The sequence below is a fragment of the Salvia hispanica genome, chromosome 2 (genome assembly GCF_023119035.1).
Source record: "Salvia hispanica cultivar TCC Black 2014 chromosome 2, UniMelb_Shisp_WGS_1.0, whole genome shotgun sequence".
In the NCBI taxonomy this organism is placed as follows: domain Eukaryota; kingdom Viridiplantae; phylum Streptophyta; class Magnoliopsida; order Lamiales; family Lamiaceae; genus Salvia; species Salvia hispanica.
This window is the reverse complement of record NC_062966.1, coordinates 1,607,611-1,630,481: the sequence shown is the minus strand read 5'-3', so window position 1 is coordinate 1,630,481 and position 22,871 is coordinate 1,607,611. Positions and strand designations below refer to the sequence as shown.

The following is a 22,871-nucleotide window of genomic DNA, read 5'->3' as shown; positions in this document are numbered from 1 at the left end:
CGGAGTCATCCGAGACGTATCGTTCATATAGAGTTGACTCAAGATGGCCAACAACGTGTTGTTTGGGGATGGAGGAGGCACAAAGGGAGCGGGGGCGGCGGGGGCGGGGGCGGATGGAGTCGAGGCGCGACGGCGGGGGCGGTTGGCCGCCGGGTATTTATAGATGAAAATGTGAATTTTGGAAAAAATTGAAAAATAAATTAAAAGTGGGTAGAAAACGGATATATTTTTTTGGGAAGTGGGAATTTTTTTTTTATTTAAAAACATTTTTTAAAATAAATTTTGATTTTTTTAAAAAATAAAAAAACGAAATTGCCAATGGCTATGCCGTTGGCCAATCAGAAGCTGCCACGTAATGGTGCTCAGCGGCACGAACGTGCTCTTAACTAAGAGCAGCGCCGCGCCGCTGGCACGGACGGACGAGCACCGTCCCTGCTACCGCTACGGATGCTCTAAGATTATTTTAGTTGGAGGGGGGAGGCTATGACTAATAATCATGAGACTATCCATCTAAGATTAAGTTGAGGGGGTCAATCTTATGAACCAAACATGATATATATTTAATCATGACATTTAGTCTAGTCAACCGAACACCTCCATAGTGTATTAAAATTATCAACACAATCAAACGAGTATGTTAACACAATTACATGAAAAATATTTACACATCTATATTGATATTACACGTATCAGTATATTGATATACTTAGATAGACATGTTGATATTAAAATAATTATCAAAATATATGAAAATTTAAATAAAAATTATATCAAACTTCATCAATTGAACGTCATCATCTGAAAACCAGTCGAGATTCCACGTCATCATCTGAAAACCAGTCGAGATTCCGTTAGAATTCTTATAAAATAACCTTTAGTTTGATACTATATTTTCTGCAAAAAAAAGTTCATTTATACCAAGAGAGCTATGCGAATTTAAAGTTTTGAAATTGTTTTTAATACAGAGAAAAAGTGATTTGTTAATTACAGATAGATGGATTTAAGTGGTTTATTACAAAAGTGGTATGGGCTTTTTAATTTTCAACTATATCCATGGGCTTAGATAAATATGGGCTTTATGCAAGCATAAATTTTGAAGAACTTCAACAATTTCCGAAGTCTTGCAAATTTCAAAGAAAAAAATATCTGAAGGGTTTCCAAATGGGAAAAGCTAAGTAGCCACATTATCTACAACCATAATCTGATTTTCTAAAAAAAACTGGTTTACTTTTAGTTTTCTGGTTTAATAAAAACTGAATTTCCTTATCTATCCTTACAGCCTCTTTCAGCTTATTCACCCATAAATGGCGCCCATCTTTTCAGTTTTTTCCCTCCCTCTTATCCCCTTTTCCCATTTTTGGGTACATCTTATTTTTTGAAAAAATGTAAAAGATTGATCGATATTTGCATTATATTTTGTTATTAATATACTCCACCTCTTTGGAAAGAAAAGTAGAAAACATCATATCTACACTATTCCGTATATCTAGTTATTTTGTTTATGGAATTTTAGTCTTTAAATTCAGCTAATTTAGTTGTCGATTCTGCAATCTCAAGTCTATATAATAATGTCACATTTAACATATTATACCGCATGTTTTATTTTCTATTTTGTTCTTATTCATTTTTTCTTTACCTTTTGTTAAGAGTATATATTATGCAAGTTTTATACTATTAGAGTACATGTTTTCATGTTTCAAAATTTTAGTAATAACTTAGAGAAAATAAAATTTTGAAAAATAAAAAAATAAAATTAAAGCTACAAAAGGTAAGCCGGAAACTCAAATAACAATATTATATCATATACTGTATCAAATTGTAATTTGTTTCATGTTATTGCGAATTGAGCTAAAATCTCTAATACTATTCGTAAAGAAAAGAGAGAAAGTATTAACTATATATTTTTAATAATATTAAATAGATAAGTTAAAAACATGTAATTATTTATAAGATCGAGGTTAGACATAATATTTTAAAAATTAAATATATAAAAATCGATAGGTTGAAGAGTAATGAATTAAAATTTAAATTATAAAATTCTTAAAATCAATGTAATAATTCATTTAGGTTAGTTACTATTAAAAATGAAACGTTTTTCTTTTTTATTGTCTCATTAAAAATGAAACGTTTCCTAAATGAAAACAACTCTATCTCTACTTTTTCATCTCTCTTACTTTACTCTTTATTTATTAACTCACAAAACAACACTACATAAAATCTCGTGCCGATTCCAAATGTTTCATATTTAATCGGCCGAAGGGAGTATACAATATAGTAAATTTAATTTTTGTAGAATATATAAGCGAATTTATAGCGACTTAAGCTAATAACTCTAATACTATAAAAAAATATTAACTATATATCTTTAAAATATTAAATAGATGGGTTAGAATAATGTTAGTATTATAATCATATTGAATTATGAACCACATAAAATAAAAAAGTGTAAACTCACTTAGTATTAATCCATCATATATCATATTTTATTTGTTGCATAGTGTAGTGAATTGAGCTAATAAGAAAGAAAAAAAGGAAACATTATGTATCTTTAAATTATTTTTATGATCGAGATTTGAGTGTAACATTTCAAAATTAAAAATTTAAAGAAATTAAAAGTTTTAAAAGTAAATTAATAAATCAAAATAGTAGACTCAAGTAGTGCTAAATATATTGTATACTAGTGTCATTTTGTTGCATGTTAAGGCAAGTTGAGCTAAAAACAGTAATATTTGTAAAGAAAACTTTAACTATTACATTATCTTTAAAATATCATATCAATGAGTTAAGACAATGTGATTATTTCTTGATTAAAGATCAATTGTAATGTTAAAATAATTAAGAATAAAAAGAATTAAAATATTGGAAAATAAATAATTAAAATTATAATATTACTAAATTCAAAATCCTAAACTCAATTAGTATTTATATATCAGATTTTAGTTTGTTTCATGTTATAATGAATTTTAATATATTATAGAAAAAAAGAAGATATTAATTATATAAGGTTAACTTTCCAAAAAGTTAGAAAATAGAAGAAAGGATGTTGGATAGTAAAAAATTCATATCAAGATTATGAGATTATTAAAATCAAAACTGTAAATTCAGTTAGTAATAACACATCATATATTAAATTTTAATTTTATTTCATAGAAATAGTAAATTGAGCTTTTAATTACAAGACAATATACTTATACTAAAGAAAAAGGGAAAATATCTAACTATATTACTTAAAATATTATATAGATGGGTAAGAAGAAAAAGGGTAAATATCTAACCATATTACTTAAAATATTATATAGATGGGTAAAGAAGATGTGATTATTTTTTTGATTTAGGTTTGACTGTAACGTTTTAAAAATTGAGAATCAAGAAATACTAGTTTAGCAAAAAAATTAAGAATCGAGAAACTAAGAATTAAAAATGAATGATATTTCATATTTTGTAAGTTGGTATCATGATTGTGGAAATTCTAATCTTTTAGCTCCATATTAGTAGGAGATAATTTCTTGAAATATCCATACATTAGAAATGCTTCGGTGGATCCTAGCTCCGCAAATTACAAACCACAATAGATGATTTGATTACTATTATATTAAACGTATAATATAATTTTAATCCTGCAATCATAAACCTAACAGAATTAAGATTTGAAAACATCGAATCAGTTTGCAAAATAATATAATTTTTTTAATTAAATCAATAACTTAGCATATTTATTATATTCTAATTACGATATCACAGACTAATTATTAGAAAAAAAGTGTTTTAAAAAATAAAATAAAAATATTAATAAAAGTAAAAAGTTTAGATAAAATAAAAAAATAAAACACACATACAGATATTATAATTAGAATTTATAAGTATTTTAGCTTATAAATCTAATTGAATTTTAAAATATATTTGAGTGTTTAAATTCAAAAAGAGTTACATAATACTATATGCATGGTGCAAAAATTAAGATATCATTAAATAAAAAGAAAGAAATAAACATGGAGTAGCAAATTTGAATGCATATCGAAATTTTGTTTTTAAAATTTGTCTCTTGAGTTTTTACTTTTTATTGGTACTATGGCATAACTGAAGTGTAGTTAATGCGTAATTTTTGTTCAAATTTGAAAATGGAGAAGAGAGTGAATTCTCAATTCTGAATTAAGAGGGTTGTTAAAGTCTTTTACTTACTACAATTAAAATTTTAATGTATAATTATTACTTTAATTTACTAAAGTAACCTTGTGTGGTTAACCATAATGTGATTGTTTAGCATCATCCTTTCCAAATGTATGCAAAAACTATCTTAGCTCATTAAGTAAGTCAAAACTCTCTAAATTAACTACTTCAAATGAGTTTAATTTTCTAATAAAAAACTAAAGAGCTCCGAACAAGAGCATAAAATATTTATCTAATTGAAGAACTCCCGAATAAGTATAGGTATAAAATATTTGTCAGACAAATTCAAAATGAAAATCTTCGCAATAAGTACCGAATATTTTCATATCAACTTGAGAGGTAGTGTTGAAATGAAAAAATAGACAATTAAAAAATTAAAGTAGAAATATTTCCTTATTCATGTACTAATCCCTCAATAAATAGGAGATGCATATAATTGGGATTCTTAACTTTATTATTATTCTTTCAATTTCAGTATTTATTTTCCACATATCGATTCATAGAATATTCATAGTCTTGGATAAAATATGGAATTGGATTATTGGATATGGATCGTGTGGTGGAAGAGGGAAAAGCGTGTTACTATCACTTCCATATATATCAATCAAATAAAAGCGTGGCTTGTCATCTTATTGCTCATCTCACCACTCACCCAATCGTATGAAAATGTGTAAATTCTTGATAATGACTAATTTTTACAATTAATAAAATTATACTTTATTATGCGATGGGATAAAAAAGCATGCATGTCACACACTAATAGTGGAAATTACAGAGAAAAATGTTAAAAGAATGCACATTTCTTATTTTGTCCCCATGCATAAACACAATGATTAATGAATTTATTCGACTATATTTTCATGCCCCACATATTATGTGGGCATTTTAGATTAGGGTTTAGTAAATAACAATAAAGAGTTATCTTAATCAGTGCTCTACCACACCAATCCCGTAGGGGGCGTAGAATAAAAATTCTATCAAACATTACAACTTTTATCCAATAGGTATACAAGACCAATTGCTTGTGAAATGTCTTTCACACTTGGTTCTGTACTATTTCTCTTTTGGAAAGAATTAACTGAGTCGCCTATTGTGATGACTTATGTTACAATCAAGTGTATAATGCTAGATCTAGACTAATTTGCTCTAAGACTTCTGCTAAGTATTTAATAAATAATCAAAGACAATATGAATTACATTACTTTCTTTTCGTACCGAATTTAAAGCAAAGTTCGGAGTTCGTCATATTTTCCACATTTAATCTCCAATGATCCGGTACATTTTTTGTGTTATAACCATTTTTAAGCTTGACATATTGATATAAAACTATTGTACGGATTAAAAAACAAAAAATGACACATGTAGATTAGGACCATTAACCTTGTTGTCGGAGGAATACATGAAGCAATCCAAAGAATGATGCAAATTTGAAGAAAGACACACCACATATAATAAAACAAGACTTTGTATAAAACTCCAAGATGTAGCAATTTTGAATGGTGTCAATGCGTGGGTCATATAATATTCAAGTGGCGATGATGCTGAAACACCTCCTCGTCAGCATCAAATTCAATCTCTTCGATTGTTGCATCTTCATATTTCATAAAACAAATGAGGTAGGTTACAAATTAGATTTGACAAATTTGTCATGACATTTTTAAGCATTTGGCTAATTATAGTATGTTTGTTAGTGTTGACCAGTTGATAGATACGTATATATTTATTTGGATAAATAAAAATATACATTATCTATAATTTTTATATTTAAAATAATTTATCTATATTTGTTGTACTATTTGTTATAAAGCACATTAATGTTTTTATTATGTTATATAAATGGATACAATCATACTCCAAATGTTTATTTAATCGTAAGAAGTAACTAGCTGAAAAAATAAGATGTAATGAATATAAAAGTAAAAGGTTCTAACACAAAAACAAAATTAATAAGAAAAAAAAAGAGAGAGAAAAGAATAATTATGTCTAATTTTTGATATATTATAATTATACTCCAGTTTATAGGATAGTATCAGAATTGAAAGTAAATTAGATTAATAAATAACTTCATGATAATAACTTTAGGATTTTCGGATATGTTGATGGCCGCTTCATTGTCACAAAATAACTTGCACGAATTTTGTAATACTAGTCATACTTCAGTCATTAACTTCTTTAGCCATATATAAGACCTCAGTTATTCTACTCTTGATTCCTCGGAACTTGATTTCAGCATTTTATATAGCTAACACCCTTTATTTCTTGCTTCGCCAAGTCACAAGATTACCTCCTACAAAGGTGAATTATCTTCGTTTTCAATAGGAAACTCTATATTTCTTCATCACGTCAGTGAACCTTCCAAACAATGCTATGTGAGATTGTTTAAGCCATAAAGTGTTTTCTTAAGTTTGCACACTTCTCCACCATTGAAATCTACAGTGAAATTTGGTGGTGCTTCCATGTAGATTAGTTTTGTCAGCTCCCTGTGTAGTTAAGGATTGGTAATAACAAATTGATATAACAGTTATACTTATTTGCAGCAATGGAGAACAGTATCCGAATAGTACTCATCTTGGCTATTGTGGAGAATGTCTCTGCATAGTCGACCTCGTAGGTATGAGTACATTGGTCTGACTTCTTCTGGTCGCATACATATCTCCTAGGTATTGTCTTTGATCAGGGCTCTAGTCTCCACCAACATTGTCTATCTCCAATGCTTGATATTCATTGCATCTTTTGCTTTTTAAGGATACCCTTCTTCCTCGTATAGGCTGCTGCAAATACCCTAGCCGTTTCAGATAGGTTAGCCTTAACAAGATTTGCTATTGAATACCTGCTCTTCTTTGCCACCTTTTCTCGGCTATATCTCTTTGGGGTAGGGTACTCTTTAGAGGGAGAATATAATACCCAATATCTCCATCAATGGTTGCATTCTCATCAACATCTGGCGTGTGTTTGTTAGGAGAAACAATGATATTATTTGAGCTAGATTCAGGCGGTTGGCGGTTGAGGATGCTCCACAGTGATGTGACATGCTCGGTGACAACGCTAGTTTGCTTTGTTAGTTCCACGCTCAAGTTGCTCGACAGTGGCATAAACCAACTTATGGGTCAGTTTGGCTACTGTCCCCATGAGCCAGCATTGCAACGCTGCCTAATTGAGCTATCTCATCCACGTAGTAGAAGCGTTGACACTCAGTGTCATACCCAATAATCCTTCTCGTCTTGATATCTTATAATACATAGAAATTTGGATGCATCAGAAGAGTACAATTTAACTTCTCTGTGAAATGGCTAATGGACATCAGCTTATGAGACATTTTAGGCACATAAAGGCAATTTAAGAGTTTTGGGTCGGTGAAATTTCAGTAGTCCCACTTTCCATTTACTGATGTCAAGATTTAGACATTCTAACACATTCTCGAACATGTGGGCGAAATGAAAATCGAATTACAATCACGTGGGTAGACGATACAAGAGATAAGATCCATCATCAATGTGAGCCACCATCAAACTTTCACCCATGAGATAAAGAGATTCATTATCGACTTGGACTTGTTCTGCCTGTGATACAATTGTTAAATATTACTGCCTCCGTCCCAGATAATTCGTCCTAGTATTCCATTTCGGTCTGTCCCACTTCACTTTTACCATTTTTGGTAGTGGACCTCATATTCTACTAACTCATTCCTGCTCACATAATATTATAAAACTAATATTTTAAATGTAGGACCCACATCCCACCAACTTTTTCAACTCACCCTCCATTAGATTTCTTAAAACCCGTGCAGGGTCAAAGTGTCCCAAATTATCTGGGACGAAAGGAGTAATCTATATTCTTCAATTGAATGACATGTCTGTATAGACCAAATGACTATTAGTCTAGTACACTGTACATATAGTCAAAATTTACCCTACATATAAATTTAGGAAAGATTCACCAATATCAATCATGGGATTTCTTCCTTCCAATCACTATCTCTTTCTAACAAATACTCCCTCCATTCCCCAATAAGAGTCATACTTTTCCATTTCGGTTGTTCCCAATTAAGAGTCACACTTCATTTTTACCATAAATAGTAAGTAGGTCCCACATTCCAGTAACTCAATTCACTCACATTTTATTATAAAACCAATATAAAAAAATGGGTCTCACATTCCACTAACTTTTTCAACTAACTTTTTTTTATATTTCTTAAAATCCGTGTCCGATCAAAGAGTGACTCCTAAGGGTGTCTCCGGTGGCGCCCCTCCCACTAGTCCTTCCCATGCCACGTCAGCACTAGCCCTTCCCATTCCACCGCCACATCACTAGCCCTTCCCACTGCACTAGGACTTCCCACTAGGACTTCCCGCAATAAAATTAATAAATTCACAATTAAAATTAAAATTTACGGAATTAAAATTTACAAAATTAAAATTTCGACACGAGCCGTATTTATAGAGTTTTTTTTTTTTAAAAAAAAAAGTTTCGGTGGGACGTCCGAGTGGGACGTCCTACCCACGCCACAGTGGCGCCCGTCAGGTAGGACGTCGAACCGAGGGGCGAGGCCATCACAGGGGCACTCGGGACGGGCGTGGGCGCCCTTCCCGCCCACTATGGCGCCCGTCAGGTCACCCGTCCCTGACGGGCGAGTGGGAGGGGCGCCAGTGGAGATACCCTAATAAGGGACGGAGGGAGTACAATCATTTTGAAAATAAATTTCCCTTAGATATTAGTTGTAATTATTTTATTTCTTGTAAGTTAATAAAAGAAAACAGTTATTAATATTTGAAGAAGAATAAACAGTATTAATATAGAAGTAATGAAGAAAGATTAAAGAAAGATAAATAAAGAAGGGATAAAGAGTAAGAAATCGACACTCACATTGAATGCAACGAATGAATTATGTACTCCATCTATTAAATAATGTATGTTAGTGAAAATATAAATCTTTCCAATAATATTATTGAAGTTAACAACGTGTGTAATAAAAATATGGAATTGAAATATGCAAGTGATAAACTTTGAAGACATATCCAATATTCCAATTAATCAAGAATTATTGATAATCCAATTTCGTGGAAATGGAGAAACAGTTGATGGCGTAATCATAGATTTTACAGTGAGAGGGAGACGGAGATCGCGAGCCAAGCAATCGCTTTAAAAGGAAACTATCCTCACTTCCCCACTCTCTCTTTCTCTCTCCTCTCATTTTCTCCTTCCCTGTTGCCTCAATTCTTCCGCCACCATGTTTTCCTTGAATGGCACCACTTTTCTGGTAATTACGCCCCCAATTCATCTCCTTCAAGCAATTTTCTCATTATTCATCCAGATTTTATTCAATTTGTACTTCGATGACAATTTATCGTATAATTAGAGATATGAAGTTAAAACATTCTGCAAATCGGAAATTTACAATTGATGAAAATGGCAATTATTGCAGAATAATACTCTGGCAGGGGTGTCGAAGAGCTTGGCGCAGAGGAAGGTATCAGCTCCAAGTGTGGTGGTAGCTTCTGTGAGCTCAAATGGCAACGCTGCAGACCGAAACGTCAGCGTTTTGATGGAGAATACTCTCAAGGAGATGAGAGAGAATGCTCCCTCCCCTTCACAGTCGCAGGTGACGGAGATTCAACCAGCAGCATCTACTGTCGGCGGCGGGGTGGAAGATGTGTACGGAGAGGATACCGCCACCGAGGATCAGTACATCACCCCTTGGACTGTCACTGTAGCTAGGTCATCCAGTAATCTATACCAATTTCCTTTTCCTTATTTTGTGTGTGTGTGTTTTTGAGATTTAGTGGCTGTCGATGATTTCTATGTTGATGCTTTTGCTATAAATTGTGTAGGAGTATATCTTTTTAAGTTAGTAAAGATCTTGCAGTCTTTTCTGGGAAATATTATTTTTAAAGTGGGCCTTGTGAAATGATATTTCTATTCTGGGATAAAAGATTGTTTTCTTCTTTTCCTGTTTTTATTGCTTTGTTATTAGCTTGATCTTGATACGTAGCTATTTTGTTGAATGTGTTATGATTTGGGAATCCTTTATTTCTTTAATGAATATGAGCATTAAAGTGTTTGTTAATCCGCATAATATGAGAATTGATAAGGTGTGTTGTGTGTGAGATGGCAGTGTTGTTCACTGGCTAATTAATCCTTAGTGTTTCCTATGAATACAATGACTGTGGGACTGTTGCCTTCGGCCTTCCAATGATTCGAGTTTCTTTGGCTGTATGTTTCCCTAATCACGGTTCTTTGCTCCACAGTGGATATCCATTGCTGCGTGATCCACACTACAACAAAGGCCTCGCCTTTACTCTAAAAGAAAGGGATGCCCACTTTTTACGTGGCCTTCTCCCGCCAGTGGTTGTAAGCCAAGAGCTCCAGGTTAGCATAATAGACTTCTCAAATTCATGTTTTTTTTCTAAACATCCGCATGAATTGTAGTCATCCATGAAATTTAATAAGCATTTGTCTGCTTTCTCTCTCTTTGTTTGAGAAGGTTAAGAAAATGATGGCCAACATGCGCCAATACCAAGTGCCTTTGCAGAGATACATGGCTATGATGGATCTCCAGGTAATTATGCAATTATCAGATACACATTAGCTGTGGTGTTTGCCGTGTTTCTTAACTCTGGTTTCGAAAATATTGGATCTGCTTTTGTTTATGCATCGAGAAAACCTTGTGCTCAAGTTTGGTCTTTATTGTGCTATTCAGGAGAGAAATGAGAGACTGTTTTACAAGCTTCTCATTGAAAACGTTGAGGAGCTGCTTCCCGTAGTCTACACTCCGACTGTTGGGGAAGCGTGTCAAAAGTATGGGAGCATTTTCAGACAGCCCCAGGGCCTCTTCATCAGTCTGAAAGAAAAGTATATTTCGTCCTACCGATACAATTTGCTGCTTGGAGGTTCCTGTTGTGACATTTTAAACTGATGAGCTGTTGCTGTTTTGCAGGGGAAGAATACTGGAGGTATTGAGAAACTGGCCTGAGAAGAAGATCCAAGTTATTGTGGTGACAGATGGTGAGCGGATTTTAGGTCTTGGAGATCTTGGCTGCCAGGTAACTAACTCAATATTTTCTTCTTTTTTGAAATTCCGATGGGGTTGTGCTATATATATGAATTATATGAAAGATTATACAACAATGTGTTCGATAAGTCAAACATTCTTAGTATTAGTTGGGAAGTTTGTGAAAGATTCCTAGGAAAAGTGTCATGACCGCCCAATTCATTTGTGTTGAGTAGACCTTGTTGTTGTAAGAGTTCTTAATTCATGAGTTGTAGGAGGGATTTATGTCACCACACACAAACAAACACTAAAGCAAGTGTTGGAATTTGGATGCAGAGCGAGTGTTAGGACAACCAATGAGGGACGGTCATAATAACGTTTACAAGTCATTTTCAGATGTACTATTGATGTCTAAACCACGTCGTTTCTTTTTGTCCAAGTTACTTCTTTTTTATTCCAAGTTGCTTTTCTTTTTGTCGAATGAATTGGATCCATGAATCTAAGAAATGGTGAGAATTCTTGATCTCTCACAATTCGAATATCCAGGATTGGAATTGATAAACTAGTGGCTTCTTTGTGACCGTGTTCCTTGCCCGTACTATTTGTTTTGAATCTTGACATCGTTTAATGTCACCAGGGAATGGGGATACCCGTTGGGAAGCTTTCATTGTATTCAGCTCTTGGCGGCATTCGTCCTTCTGCTGTAAGTATCACGCTACTTTGGATTCATATATATAGTGAGGGTCTTTATACGACTTGTGCTTAGTGAATAATCCGTTATTAAGGGTCTGCTCTTATGCTTACAGTGCTTGCCTGTGACCATTGATGTGGGAACGAACAATGAGCAGTTGTTGAATGATGAATTTTATATCGGACTCAGGAGAAGGCGGGCAACTGGACAGGTTAACAATCTATACACATCTTTGCACCTTCTTGGAGTAAAATCTTGACGCAAGCATTACTTTTCCAATAACTTAATGCAATTTATCTTCATGAGCAGGAGTATGCAGAGCTCTTAGATGAGTTTATGAATGCAGTGAAGCAGAATTACGGAGAAAAAGTTCTAATCCAGGTTTGGTCTCACTTATACTAGTGAAAGGCGTGTTAACCAATTTGTTCGATAGTTCTGATTCTTAACGATGTCTTTCCTTCTGACGCTAACACAGTTTGAAGATTTTGCAAACCACAATGCTTTTGATCTCCTTGCCAAGTATGGAACTACCCATCTCGTGTTCAATGACGATATTCAGGTAAGTACACGCTCATCATTTCTTGCCTCTCTGTTGTCTTTGTTTTCCTTCTTTCATCTCCAATCACTATTAGTTTTTCATTATTTCTTTTTTATGTATATCAGGGTACAGCATCTGTGGTCCTTGCTGGTTTGATAACAGCACTCAATTTAGTCGGGGGTACCTTGTCTGATCATAGATTCTTGTTCCTTGGAGCTGGAGAGGTGTGTTTTTGTTATAAATCTCAATATCTTTTCCTATGATTGATCGAATTGTTAGAATAAGTAGACATCTCAACACTAATAATCTTTGATTAGGATATTAGCAAAATTCCTAAGATTTATACCACACTAGGATCACCTGGTTTTCCTCCTTGCTCATTAAATCTTCGTTCTGGTTTGACTTTGGTTTTTCTACTTGCAGGCTGGCACTGGTATTGCAGAGCTCATAGCACTTGAAATATCAAAGCAGGTACTGTAATTGACAAGAATTTGCATCTTTAGGATAATTTGTCGTACATTTATCTTCTTCTCTGATCTTAAATCCAGAATGATTGTTGTTGGAATTTATTTATACACATCCCCTTCTTATATGTAGACGAATGTCCCTGTGGAAGAGGCTCGTAAGAAGATCTTTCTGGTCGACTCAAAGGTATTGTAGTTCTTAATAGTTCATCTTGGCACTTCCATTTCTTTTTCCATCTGCAATAAAATCCCCAATTCCTTTTCAGGGTTTGATTGTTAAATCTCGTGTTGAGTCGCTTCAACATTTTAAGAGGCCATGGGCGCATGAACATGAACCTGTCAGAACTTTGTTAGATGCTGTGAAGGTATGATCTATCTTTTTATCGATTTATGCACAGATACGTATATATGCATTTGTATCTACATGATCATGTGCATCCTCAACTGTGGAATCATCTTATATGTCACATTGTGATAGGTCATCAAGCCAACAATATTAATAGGATCATCAGGAGCAGGGAGAACCTTCACAAAAGAAGTGGTCGAAGCAATGTCCGCTTTAAATGAGGTACACAATCTTATCTAGATCCCGATTTCATAAAGTCCACTCACTCGCCTTATAAAATTGCTCTTTATCTGTTTCCAGAAACCCGTCATTCTCGCTTTGTCAAACCCAACCTCACAGTCTGAGTGTACGGCTGAGGAAGCTTATACATGGAGCGAGGTGATGAGCCACCTTTCATCTTTAATATAAATTCTTCCATCTCGTGAAAGCTATTTTACTTATTTCTCCCTGTCAACTCCTCATCCAGGGTCGAGCTATTTTCGCTAGTGGGAGCCCGTTTAGCCCGGTCGAATATAATGGCAAATTTTATGCATCTGGCCAGGTTCAGTCTAAATATCCTTCAACAGAGTTTTATCCATTACTAAACTTTCCACACTACTCTTAGCTTTAATTTCTTCTGCAGGCAAACAATGCGTACATCTTTCCCGGATTTGGTCTCGGTTTGATAATCTCTGGCGCCATCCGTGTTCACGATGATATGCTTCTCGCAGCTTGTAAGTTCCTAACAATTATGATCCTAATTTAGACATTCCACATGATGAAACACAAAGAAATTTGCAAATCGAACTTCACTTTGGGTGTGTTTGGTATAACGGAATTGGATTTGTGTTTCGTCCAAACAGCGGAAGCACTAGCAGAACAGGTTAGCCAAGAGAACTTAGATAAAGGGCTCATATATCCACCATTTTCCAACATCAGGAAGATTTCAGCCCGAATCGCAGCCAGAGTAGCAGCGAAAGCCTATGAACTCGGTAAATATCTTTATTCTTAAGCCAAACGCATCCATGAGTAGCATTTGCGCGTAGCTAAGAAAAAGTAACACGGTCTTTGCTGTTGCTATCTTTACCGTGCAGGTTTGGCAACTCGTTTGCCGCAGCCAGAGCCGGAGAACCTTGAAAAATATGCCGAAAGCTGTATGTACAGCCCCAACTACCGCAACTACCGTTAAGCCAGCGGCAAGATATGCTAAGCCATTGCCATTTAAATCTATTTTATCTTTCATTTTGTGCTTCGTTTTCTTTTCTGAACACAAACGCGATGAATTCTGTGAGTGACTTATATAATGTAGGATTATAGATGTAGCTTGCTGAAATTTATGTTAGTCAACATGAAGTGGGTGAAACTGTGGTTTTGGTTGCATTGTATTGTAGTACTACCTTTTTAAAGCTAATGAATATATTCAGAGAATATAACTACTAACTAGTACTTTTTGGACACAAATTACACAAATGTATTGTACACGATTCTATATCGATCTTGGCAATCTATTATTCACGTAAATACAGAACTTTCAATTTTTCTAATTTGAGTAAATGGCAAAAAAACACAAATTCATGAAATTTGGTCACATTCTGGTCATTCACGCAACTTTGAAAAATTACCAATTACTAATTTGGACATTTTCTTAATTGTCTCATAAAACAACTTTGAAAAATTACCAATTACTAATTTGGACATTTTCTTAATTGTCTCATAAAACGGGGAAATTATTGTATGCTTTCAGCTGGGGATGTCAGTGTAGCCCGAAACTAGTGAGTTGGCCCGAATAGTCCGCCAAATTTATTGAGTTAGGGCTGAAAATTTCTAGTCCAATAAAATTTAAACCTGATTAACCCGCAACCCGTCATGGCCAGACCCAATAACCCGATGGGCTGGCCCGAACACCCGATAAAATTTATACTCCCTCCGTCCGCTATTAGAAGTCCCATTTATGGGCGGCACGGGTTTTAAGAAATGTTATAAAAGTGGATGGAAAAAAGTTAGTCGAATAGGGGTGCCCACTTGCATATATTAGTTTTAAATGAAATGTAAGTGGAATGTGTTAGTGGAAGGTGAGACCATATTACCATTTATGGTAAAAGTGAACCGGGACTCTTAAAATTACGGGATAGACCAGAATTTGACCAAACTTCATAGATTTTTTTTAGCCATTTACCCTTCTAATTTTTATTAGGCAACTTCTATTTTTAAATTTAAATATATGAATTTTGAGGGTTTTTTTTCCCCTCTATTCTCTCTGATAAAATTAAAGCTAATGTACAATACACTTTGCATATTATATCATCTACGTGGTAATATATGAACTATAAGATTTTTTTATTTTCTCCCAATAAACAATTTCAATCAAGATAATTTTTTTTTGAATTGCTCTAATTTTGCATTTTCTAAATTGTACTCCTAATGTTTAGTTTTTAGGCAATAAATATTTTTTTTACTATATTGAGCTATATTTAATGGTTTGAAAAATGAATAAATTTTATGAAATACTATAATGAATTGAAATATTTTCTATTTTTGTCTTAATTACATTTGGTTAGGATGATAAATATTTTCATTATTATGTAATTAATTACGCTTAATCTTTGTGATTTGAAAGAATCTGCATATATTATTTTTATTTAAAAATTATGTGATTTAATTTTTGATGAGTGTCCTTCAAAAACATAGATACAAGTAATAGTACTAGTTCTTGAAATTAATGATAAATTGCAAAAAGTAAAACGTCAATATGAATTAGACTAAATAAATTTGCAATTTATTCGAAACTATTCATAATATATAAATAAACCTGAGCACCTCCAATTCCAAAGATTTTATTTTACGCTTTGCAGCCTACACACAGTGATGCATGATTTTTCTCAGACTTTCAGCTCCTTAATTCACTTGATGTAGATGCTAGGGTTCTTCAATTTCAATTGGGGTTTTGGATTTGAGTCAGCTATTCCCCCTTTCCAGAGGCTGGATCACTTTCCCATACCACCCAATTCGATCCATTTTACGACATCTCGAACGCTTAACTTTTCATTCCGACTTCGTGAAGTCGAGAATTTGCTGCTAGGGTTATACCTACACTTCTCCCAGATTGGGAAGTTCAATTAGGGTTCATATCGCGGCAGGAGTTTTTTTTTTTGCTTAAATAAATAAATTAAGAGAAGATGTTTCAATACGCTGGATTCTAGCTTCCCTTTTCGAGATTTAAGGTTTTTGTTTTGAGAGGAATCGCCTTTTTTGGGGGTTAATTTGGTGTTTCCCGATTGCTTTTCGGAATCCAGCCATGGCGTCGTACAGGCCGTTCCATCCACCGCCGCACTCATCGTTTGCTCCGCCACCGCCGTCGAATCCGAACTCCCTGCCACCTCCACCACCAGCGGCGCCGCGCGGTGGAAGTCAGTATTCGCAGAATTGGGGGACCTACAGCGGCGGCGATGGCTCGAATTACAATTACCAGCTTCCAGGCTATGGATCATCGTCATCACAGCAGCATTTTAACCCTCCAGCCCCTCAACAGCAGCCGTATCAATTTCCGCCTCCTCCACCTCCACCTCCACCGGAGTTATCTTCTTACCCGCCTCCACCTCCACCTCCACCGCCACAATCTGCCCCAGCAGCCGCAATGTACTACCCGTCATCTCAGTATTCACAGTTTAATCAGCCACCACCTCCACCGGCTCGTCCTTCGTCTCCTCCTCCTCCACCTCCTCCTTTGCAGCCGTCATCGCCTCCACCATTACCTTCTTCCGCGCCTCTTTCCACGGGTGCAAGCAGGGAGAGTAGGCAACCCAATCCGGCCGCATCATCTAGGAAGGAGCATAAGCCACCACTGAGTAATAAACGACCGGGTGGGCGGATTGAGACTGAGGAGGAGAGAAGGGTAAGAAAGAAGAGGGAGTTTGAAAAGCACAAGCAAGAGGAGAAACACAAGCAACATCTCCGAGAGTCACAGAATAAAGTGCTGCAGAAGACCCAAATGCTGGCCTCCGGGGCCAAGGGCCATGGCTTGATTAGTGGATCTCATATGGGTGACAGAAAGAGCACTCCATTGTTAGGTGGTGATAGAATCGAAAACCGGCTGAAGAAGCCAACAACCTTCCTCTGCAAGTTGAAGTGAGTATATCTGAGCTTTTTCTCTTAGTCATCGTCATTAGATAAAATATGCACTAGCAATTTTGTGTTTTTTGTAGGTTCCGGAATGAACTACCTGATCCGTCTGCAAAGATGAAGCTTTTGTCATTAAAAAGGGACCCCGATAGGTATGGAACTTATCTCATGTTATAATTCAAGCACTTTCCTTCTCAGTCATGGTTAGCGGCTTATCACTGGTCACAAAATTGCAAGATTGATTAGTGGTGCATTTCTGATGCTATGATCTATTTCAAGTCTGATACATATGGTCTTTGCAGATACTGTAAATATCAAATCACATCGTTGGAGAAGAACTGGAAACCTCAGCTACATGTTGAACCTGATCTTGGAATACCTCTGGACCTTCTTGACCTGAGTGTATACAAGTAAACTTCTCTGGTCCTTCTTTCTTTCATGTACCTTAAATTGAGCTGCTCTTCTGATTCATTCCATCACTCTGTTGTTCAGTCCTCCAAAGGGTGAAAGGATACCCCTCAAGCCTGAGGATGAGGAGTTGTTACGTGATGATGAACCTATAACCCCGAGTAAGACTGATGGCATTAAAAAGAAAGAAAGGCCTACAGACAAAGGTGTCTCTTGGCTTGTTAAAACTCAGTACATATCACCTCTCAGTATGGAGTCCACTAAGCAGGTATCAGTTAGTTATTTGCTCACTACGAATTACTGCAGAATCTACTGGAAAAGTAACCAGAAATTTTTGATATTACGTGTAGTCTTTGACTGAAAAACAAGCAAAGGAATTGCGAGAATATCGAGGTCGGAGCCTCTTGGAGAACCTCAACAGTAGGTTAGTTTTTGGTTCGTGCAAGAAGAATTGTGATTGAACTATTCACATCAAATAACCTGTTGATTCCTATTTCTTTTCTTCAGGGATAGGAAAATTCAGGATATTGTGGCGACGTTTGAGGCATGCAAGACCAAGCCTGTTCATACAGTTAATCGACATCTACAGCCGAGAAGGATCCTCCCACTTTTACCTGATTTTAACAGGTATGCTATATTGTTGTGTCTTCATATACTTCACAATTTTAGCTATTTGCTGTTGTGTGTTTTGAGAGGAGTAATCTGGTATAAGTATAATTATTACTGCTGCAATAGTTTTGCTAGACCAGAAGATTACATTTTTAATTTCCTCATTTTTTTTTATTCAGGTATGAGGACCACTTCGTGGTTGCTACTTTTGATAGTGCTCCAACCGTGGATTCAGAAATCTACAGAAAATTGACTGCAGCTGATCGTGACGAGTACGAACAGAAAGTAAGTACACATTGATTAACTGTCAATGGGATTATGAGATTAATATTTTAGATAGTGCTGGAGTATGTAATATATATAACCTTCATGGTGTAACGAGTCATCTGGCTTTGAAGGCAATCATGAGAAGTTATGCGTCAACAAGCACGGACTCAGAAAGACCCAATGGATTCTTAGCATACATGGTGCCATCAGTAGACGAGGTATACTTTCCTCAAAATTTGAGGTTTGAATTTGTGCGTATCCATTAATATTCGAATTACTTAATCATCTTTCTTGGTTATGGTGACAGATAGAGAAGGACATATACGATGAAACTGAAGATGTCTCATATTCATGGGTCCGCGAGTATCACTGCGATGTACGTTTCCAAGATGTTTTTTTCTTTCAATTTTTTTTTGTTACTATAACTGCTTCTCTTATTAACTCCTTTGACCACTTGACAGGTTCGAGGTGATGATGTGGATGATCCAACAACCTACCTTGTGTCGTTTGGTGATACAGAAGCCAGATACCTGGTCTGTCCCTTTTTCAAGTTTACCTTTCAAGTTCCTTATTCCGTCAGCATGTTTGACTGATTCTTCTTGATGCAGCCCCTTCCAAACAAGCTAATCTTAAGGAAAAAGCGTGCCAGAGAGGGAAAATCAACCGAGGATGTGGAGCAATTTCCGGTGCCTAGGTCAGTAACAGTAAGGAGGCGAACCAACTTATCTATTAAAGACTTGACAGAGGAAGAGGTATGTAAAAAAACTCGTTACTCCCCCCTTGTTCGTCTATACAGTGCAGGTTCTCACTCCATGTTAATCAGGATTATGTACCGTTGAACGGTAATCTAAACTCGAGAAGTGGAAGGGGTGCCAGCATGGATATGGGACCCGGTCGCTTGCGTAGGATGAGTAGTCAGGACATGGAACCTGATGATTACAGCGGCGCTGAGGATGATTTATCTGAATAGTTGCTCTCTTCTCTCTCTTCCCCTTCCTTTCGGAAACCGCATTAATTTTTTTCCTTTCACCCCCTCCGGTAAATCAAACTACAGTGCTATTTAGATATCAAAGGAAGGAAAGCTGCATCACTTGCACAATGTTATCCTTTGATCAAACTTAATTGCAAACAAATACCTATAACATGCAATCAAGAGTGGTTGACATGATTTCTTACAACATGAGGAAAGCAGAATCTAACAGATTCCATGTAAGTATTTTTATTTCTTAAGTTGAGTATTCCTATGCTTCAGATATATTTACTTCTTCAGGGGGTTGAGATTCTAGCTTTGCCGCAGCTTGCAGCACCCGGCTTTGGACCTCCGACGAGGAGGGCGATGTAGGGAGTCCGTTCCGGTTCGTCTCCAGCTTCCCAGCAGCCCATGAAATCGCCTGACCTCCAAGTGCAACTGGTGCTAGCAGAGACCTAAGGTAGTAGTAAAATTTTCAACAGTACAGAAACCAAAATCTGTGTCTGAATAGTGGATATATGTTGCAACTGTATCTGTAGAATGCTTTTATTTGTTTAAATGGGAACCTTATATCTTGCTGGAAGTCTTTTGTACCTTGATACAACGCTATTCGTCTGAGTAGAGCCTGTTTGATCATGTATACGGTTATGATGCCAGATTTGGACAAAATGATGATCTCTCGTACCTGTCCGAGACTGATAACACCAATGAACTGTAGCGTCATTTCCCACTCTGCAAAAAGAGATTATAAGCATTGTTCCATAGAAACACAAACAAATGGTGATTCAATATGTAGAGATAGTTGCAGCAAGGAACTGCAGCGTCATGAATAAGCTGCTGCAGCAATGCCCTATATATGAAGATTTTGGTGTTAGTAAGTCTTTCTAGCCAAGAAATAAACAAAAATAGATAATTTCATACAATTAGTAGGGAAAATCCTTACCACTCCAAAAGCAACAAGTTTAAATGGGGTAGGTTTGATTTCCTCAAGGATAGCTTCAGCTTCCTGTGTATGTCAACAAAATTCAACCCTACCATAAAGAGAGCTATAGAACAAACAAGTGTGCTCAATGTAGAATTCGAGACCTCGTTGAGTATCGTAAGTGCTGTCTCCGGTTTGAGCTCTTTAACGCGACACCCTTGTTTCGAGCATGATGCGAAACCTCCTAGGACTTGGTATGCTCTCTGTTCTTGCACAAAAATTCACCATAAATACAAACTGTTCACATCAAATTTCAGTGTATTTATGCTGGTTTTTTTTCCTCTTGCCTTTGTTCCAAGCTTCCTCAGTGATCTTGCAACACTCTTGGAACGAGATCCATCAGCATCCATTACCAAAACCTTGGACCTGTCGTATAAAATATCAAACTGATTTCAGGAATCATTATAGAATACTTGAAAGTCTTGTTTATCAAGACTCATCTTGAGAATGTGACCATACTTGAACAACTTTGAGGTCGCTAATAACGACAGCAAGAAACGAGTCCTCCAAATCTCTTCCACCCTTCAGCAGCTACTGATGGAGCTCTCCACCTGAAGATTCATATGCCGTACAGAAATTGACATCTTTGAAACATTCTTTTCACATATCCTGAAAATCAAGTATTAGAGTACAAACCTCGGGTGGCCCTACGCTTGCATATAGGAACCGAGCACTCCTTCGAAGATCAGGAATACCGTCTTTATCTCTGAGATTCTTCACATCCAGAAATAGACCGCAAAGAACAGGTCATAATAAACAAGAATACGAAGTAAACTGAAACAACTGGACTACTTTTCTGCAACGGTAAACATTGACTATATCGAATAAGCAAATTTCTACCAAAGCAAATGCAAGAGAAATTACAGTCTATTGCCTCGGGCCGAATGTCAATAAGCACTGCGCTGTCCTTCCCTCATAAGAGCTCCACAGCTGATTTGGGAGATAAAATCTCCAGCATATCCACTATATTTCAAAACTCTATACGAACCCCTGCAAAAATCTGATGACAAATTTAATTTACATTTAAAAAGAGAGATAATTTTGAGCCTAGAGAAACAAGTGAACAAAGAGAAAACAAGAAATTTATACCACAGAAATGCTGAAGCCCCAAATACAAGAACAACTGGTGTGAGTGGATCGTTTGGATCCAAGCCGACTCTTTCCTCAAATCCCTCCAATGCGAAGTAGACCTTTACGTGTGAACATGTTAATAAGATAAAAGAAAACATTTCAAAAAAAGTTTTTTATTTTCAGAATGTTGTCGAATTTCACCTGCTGAAATGCAGAACCGATAGGACTCACTACTTCAGCAACGCGTCCTTCAGTTGATCTGAGAACATCTTGATAATCTTGAGGGAGAAATCCCTTCGCAAATTCATAACCATATCCAGCATTCTTCGTTAGCAAATCCTCTACTACAACTGTTCGCCTCAAGACATCGACTGCAGCAGATGCTGCTGCACCTGATCCATCCTTCAATCCACTCGACGCACCACTCAGCTTGTTACCAGCTCATTCTCCAGTTTGATCAAGAAACGTGTTAATATCGTTGATGACACTATCAACCGCCTCACTAGCACTTGTTAGGCAGCATTCAACGAAGAGGTGATGGTTTCTATTGAATCATTCAAAACATCCTCTCCTCCCTCAACAATATCCGCAAGCTGTGTGTTTTGGACAGACAACGGGTTCACATCAACGAGCAAAGAATCAGACACCACAGCAGGATCAATTGCCGCACCACTAACAGATACAGGAAGGCCAGGATCAACATAGCTAGGTTGGATATCAGTGCTACCAACGGCCTTACTGATAAAGTCTGTTAGCTGAGCCTCACTCGAGCTATCTACAAACACCAAATTAGGCCCTAAACCGCGCATGTCATCACTCTGGTACAATGACTGAGTTATGGTGTCTATAGGGCTAAACTGATAATCTTTCACAACATAATCCGAGTATAAACACGTAGCACCTCTTCGCCTGGAGAAATTCGAAATGTCTTGACTGATTTATTCACATTTGTGCAATCAAATGCCTTGGGGTACGAGGAAAAACATTTCAAACCTCCATAAGCAGGAATCTGCAGAACTATGTGTAACACTTGATCAGTTTCATACTAAACTAAAATAAAAAAACAATTCAGTATCAAATGAAATAGAAAGCAACAATAAAATCAATTAAATCAATTTGTTTACCTGTCCATGGCAGGAGCAGCTGGTGGTAGCTGAAGAAACAGGCAACATTGCCAATCAAACACCTCAATCAATAAAAAAAAAACTTATTATTTTGCTAAACCCTCATTTTTAGGGCAATAATCCCCCAACAAACACTGAAAGATGTGAA

The 22,871-nt window shown here is 36.0% G+C and overlaps 2 protein-coding genes and 1 pseudogene across 2 annotated transcripts; 2 read left to right on the top strand and 1 right to left on the bottom strand.

Moving 5' to 3' along the window:
• Window positions 1-9,261: 9,261 nt before the first annotated feature.
• Window positions 9,262-14,601, top strand: LOC125205796 (NADP-dependent malic enzyme-like). Its single transcript, XM_048104925.1, has 20 exons — window positions 9,262-9,424; window positions 9,590-9,882; window positions 10,413-10,533; window positions 10,649-10,723; window positions 10,865-11,016; window positions 11,102-11,207; window positions 11,793-11,858; window positions 11,962-12,057; window positions 12,156-12,227; window positions 12,322-12,405; window positions 12,510-12,608; window positions 12,808-12,855; window positions 12,982-13,035; window positions 13,115-13,213; window positions 13,327-13,416; window positions 13,495-13,572; window positions 13,661-13,735; window positions 13,817-13,907; window positions 14,037-14,165; window positions 14,268-14,601. Exons 1-20 carry the CDS (start codon window positions 9,395-9,397, stop codon window positions 14,360-14,362), a joined length of 1,953 nt encoding a protein of 650 aa, XP_047960882.1. The 5' UTR covers window positions 9,262-9,394; the 3' UTR covers window positions 14,363-14,601.
• A 1,467-nt stretch (window positions 14,602-16,068) lies between these two features.
• Window positions 16,069-20,129, top strand: LOC125205912 (protein PAF1 homolog). Its single transcript, XM_048105115.1, has 13 exons — window positions 16,069-17,298; window positions 17,376-17,444; window positions 17,595-17,702; window positions 17,785-17,968; window positions 18,051-18,124; window positions 18,208-18,327; window positions 18,489-18,594; window positions 18,708-18,794; window positions 18,884-18,952; window positions 19,038-19,109; window positions 19,185-19,328; window positions 19,400-19,785; window positions 19,874-20,129. The coding sequence occupies exons 1-12, from the start codon at window positions 16,469-16,471 to the stop codon at window positions 19,544-19,546; spliced, it is 2,010 nt and encodes a 669-aa protein (XP_047961072.1). The 5' UTR covers window positions 16,069-16,468; the 3' UTR covers window positions 19,547-19,785; window positions 19,874-20,129.
• LOC125205201 lies at window positions 19,649-22,771 on the bottom strand (annotated as a pseudogene).
• Window positions 22,772-22,871: the final 100 nt, after the last annotated feature.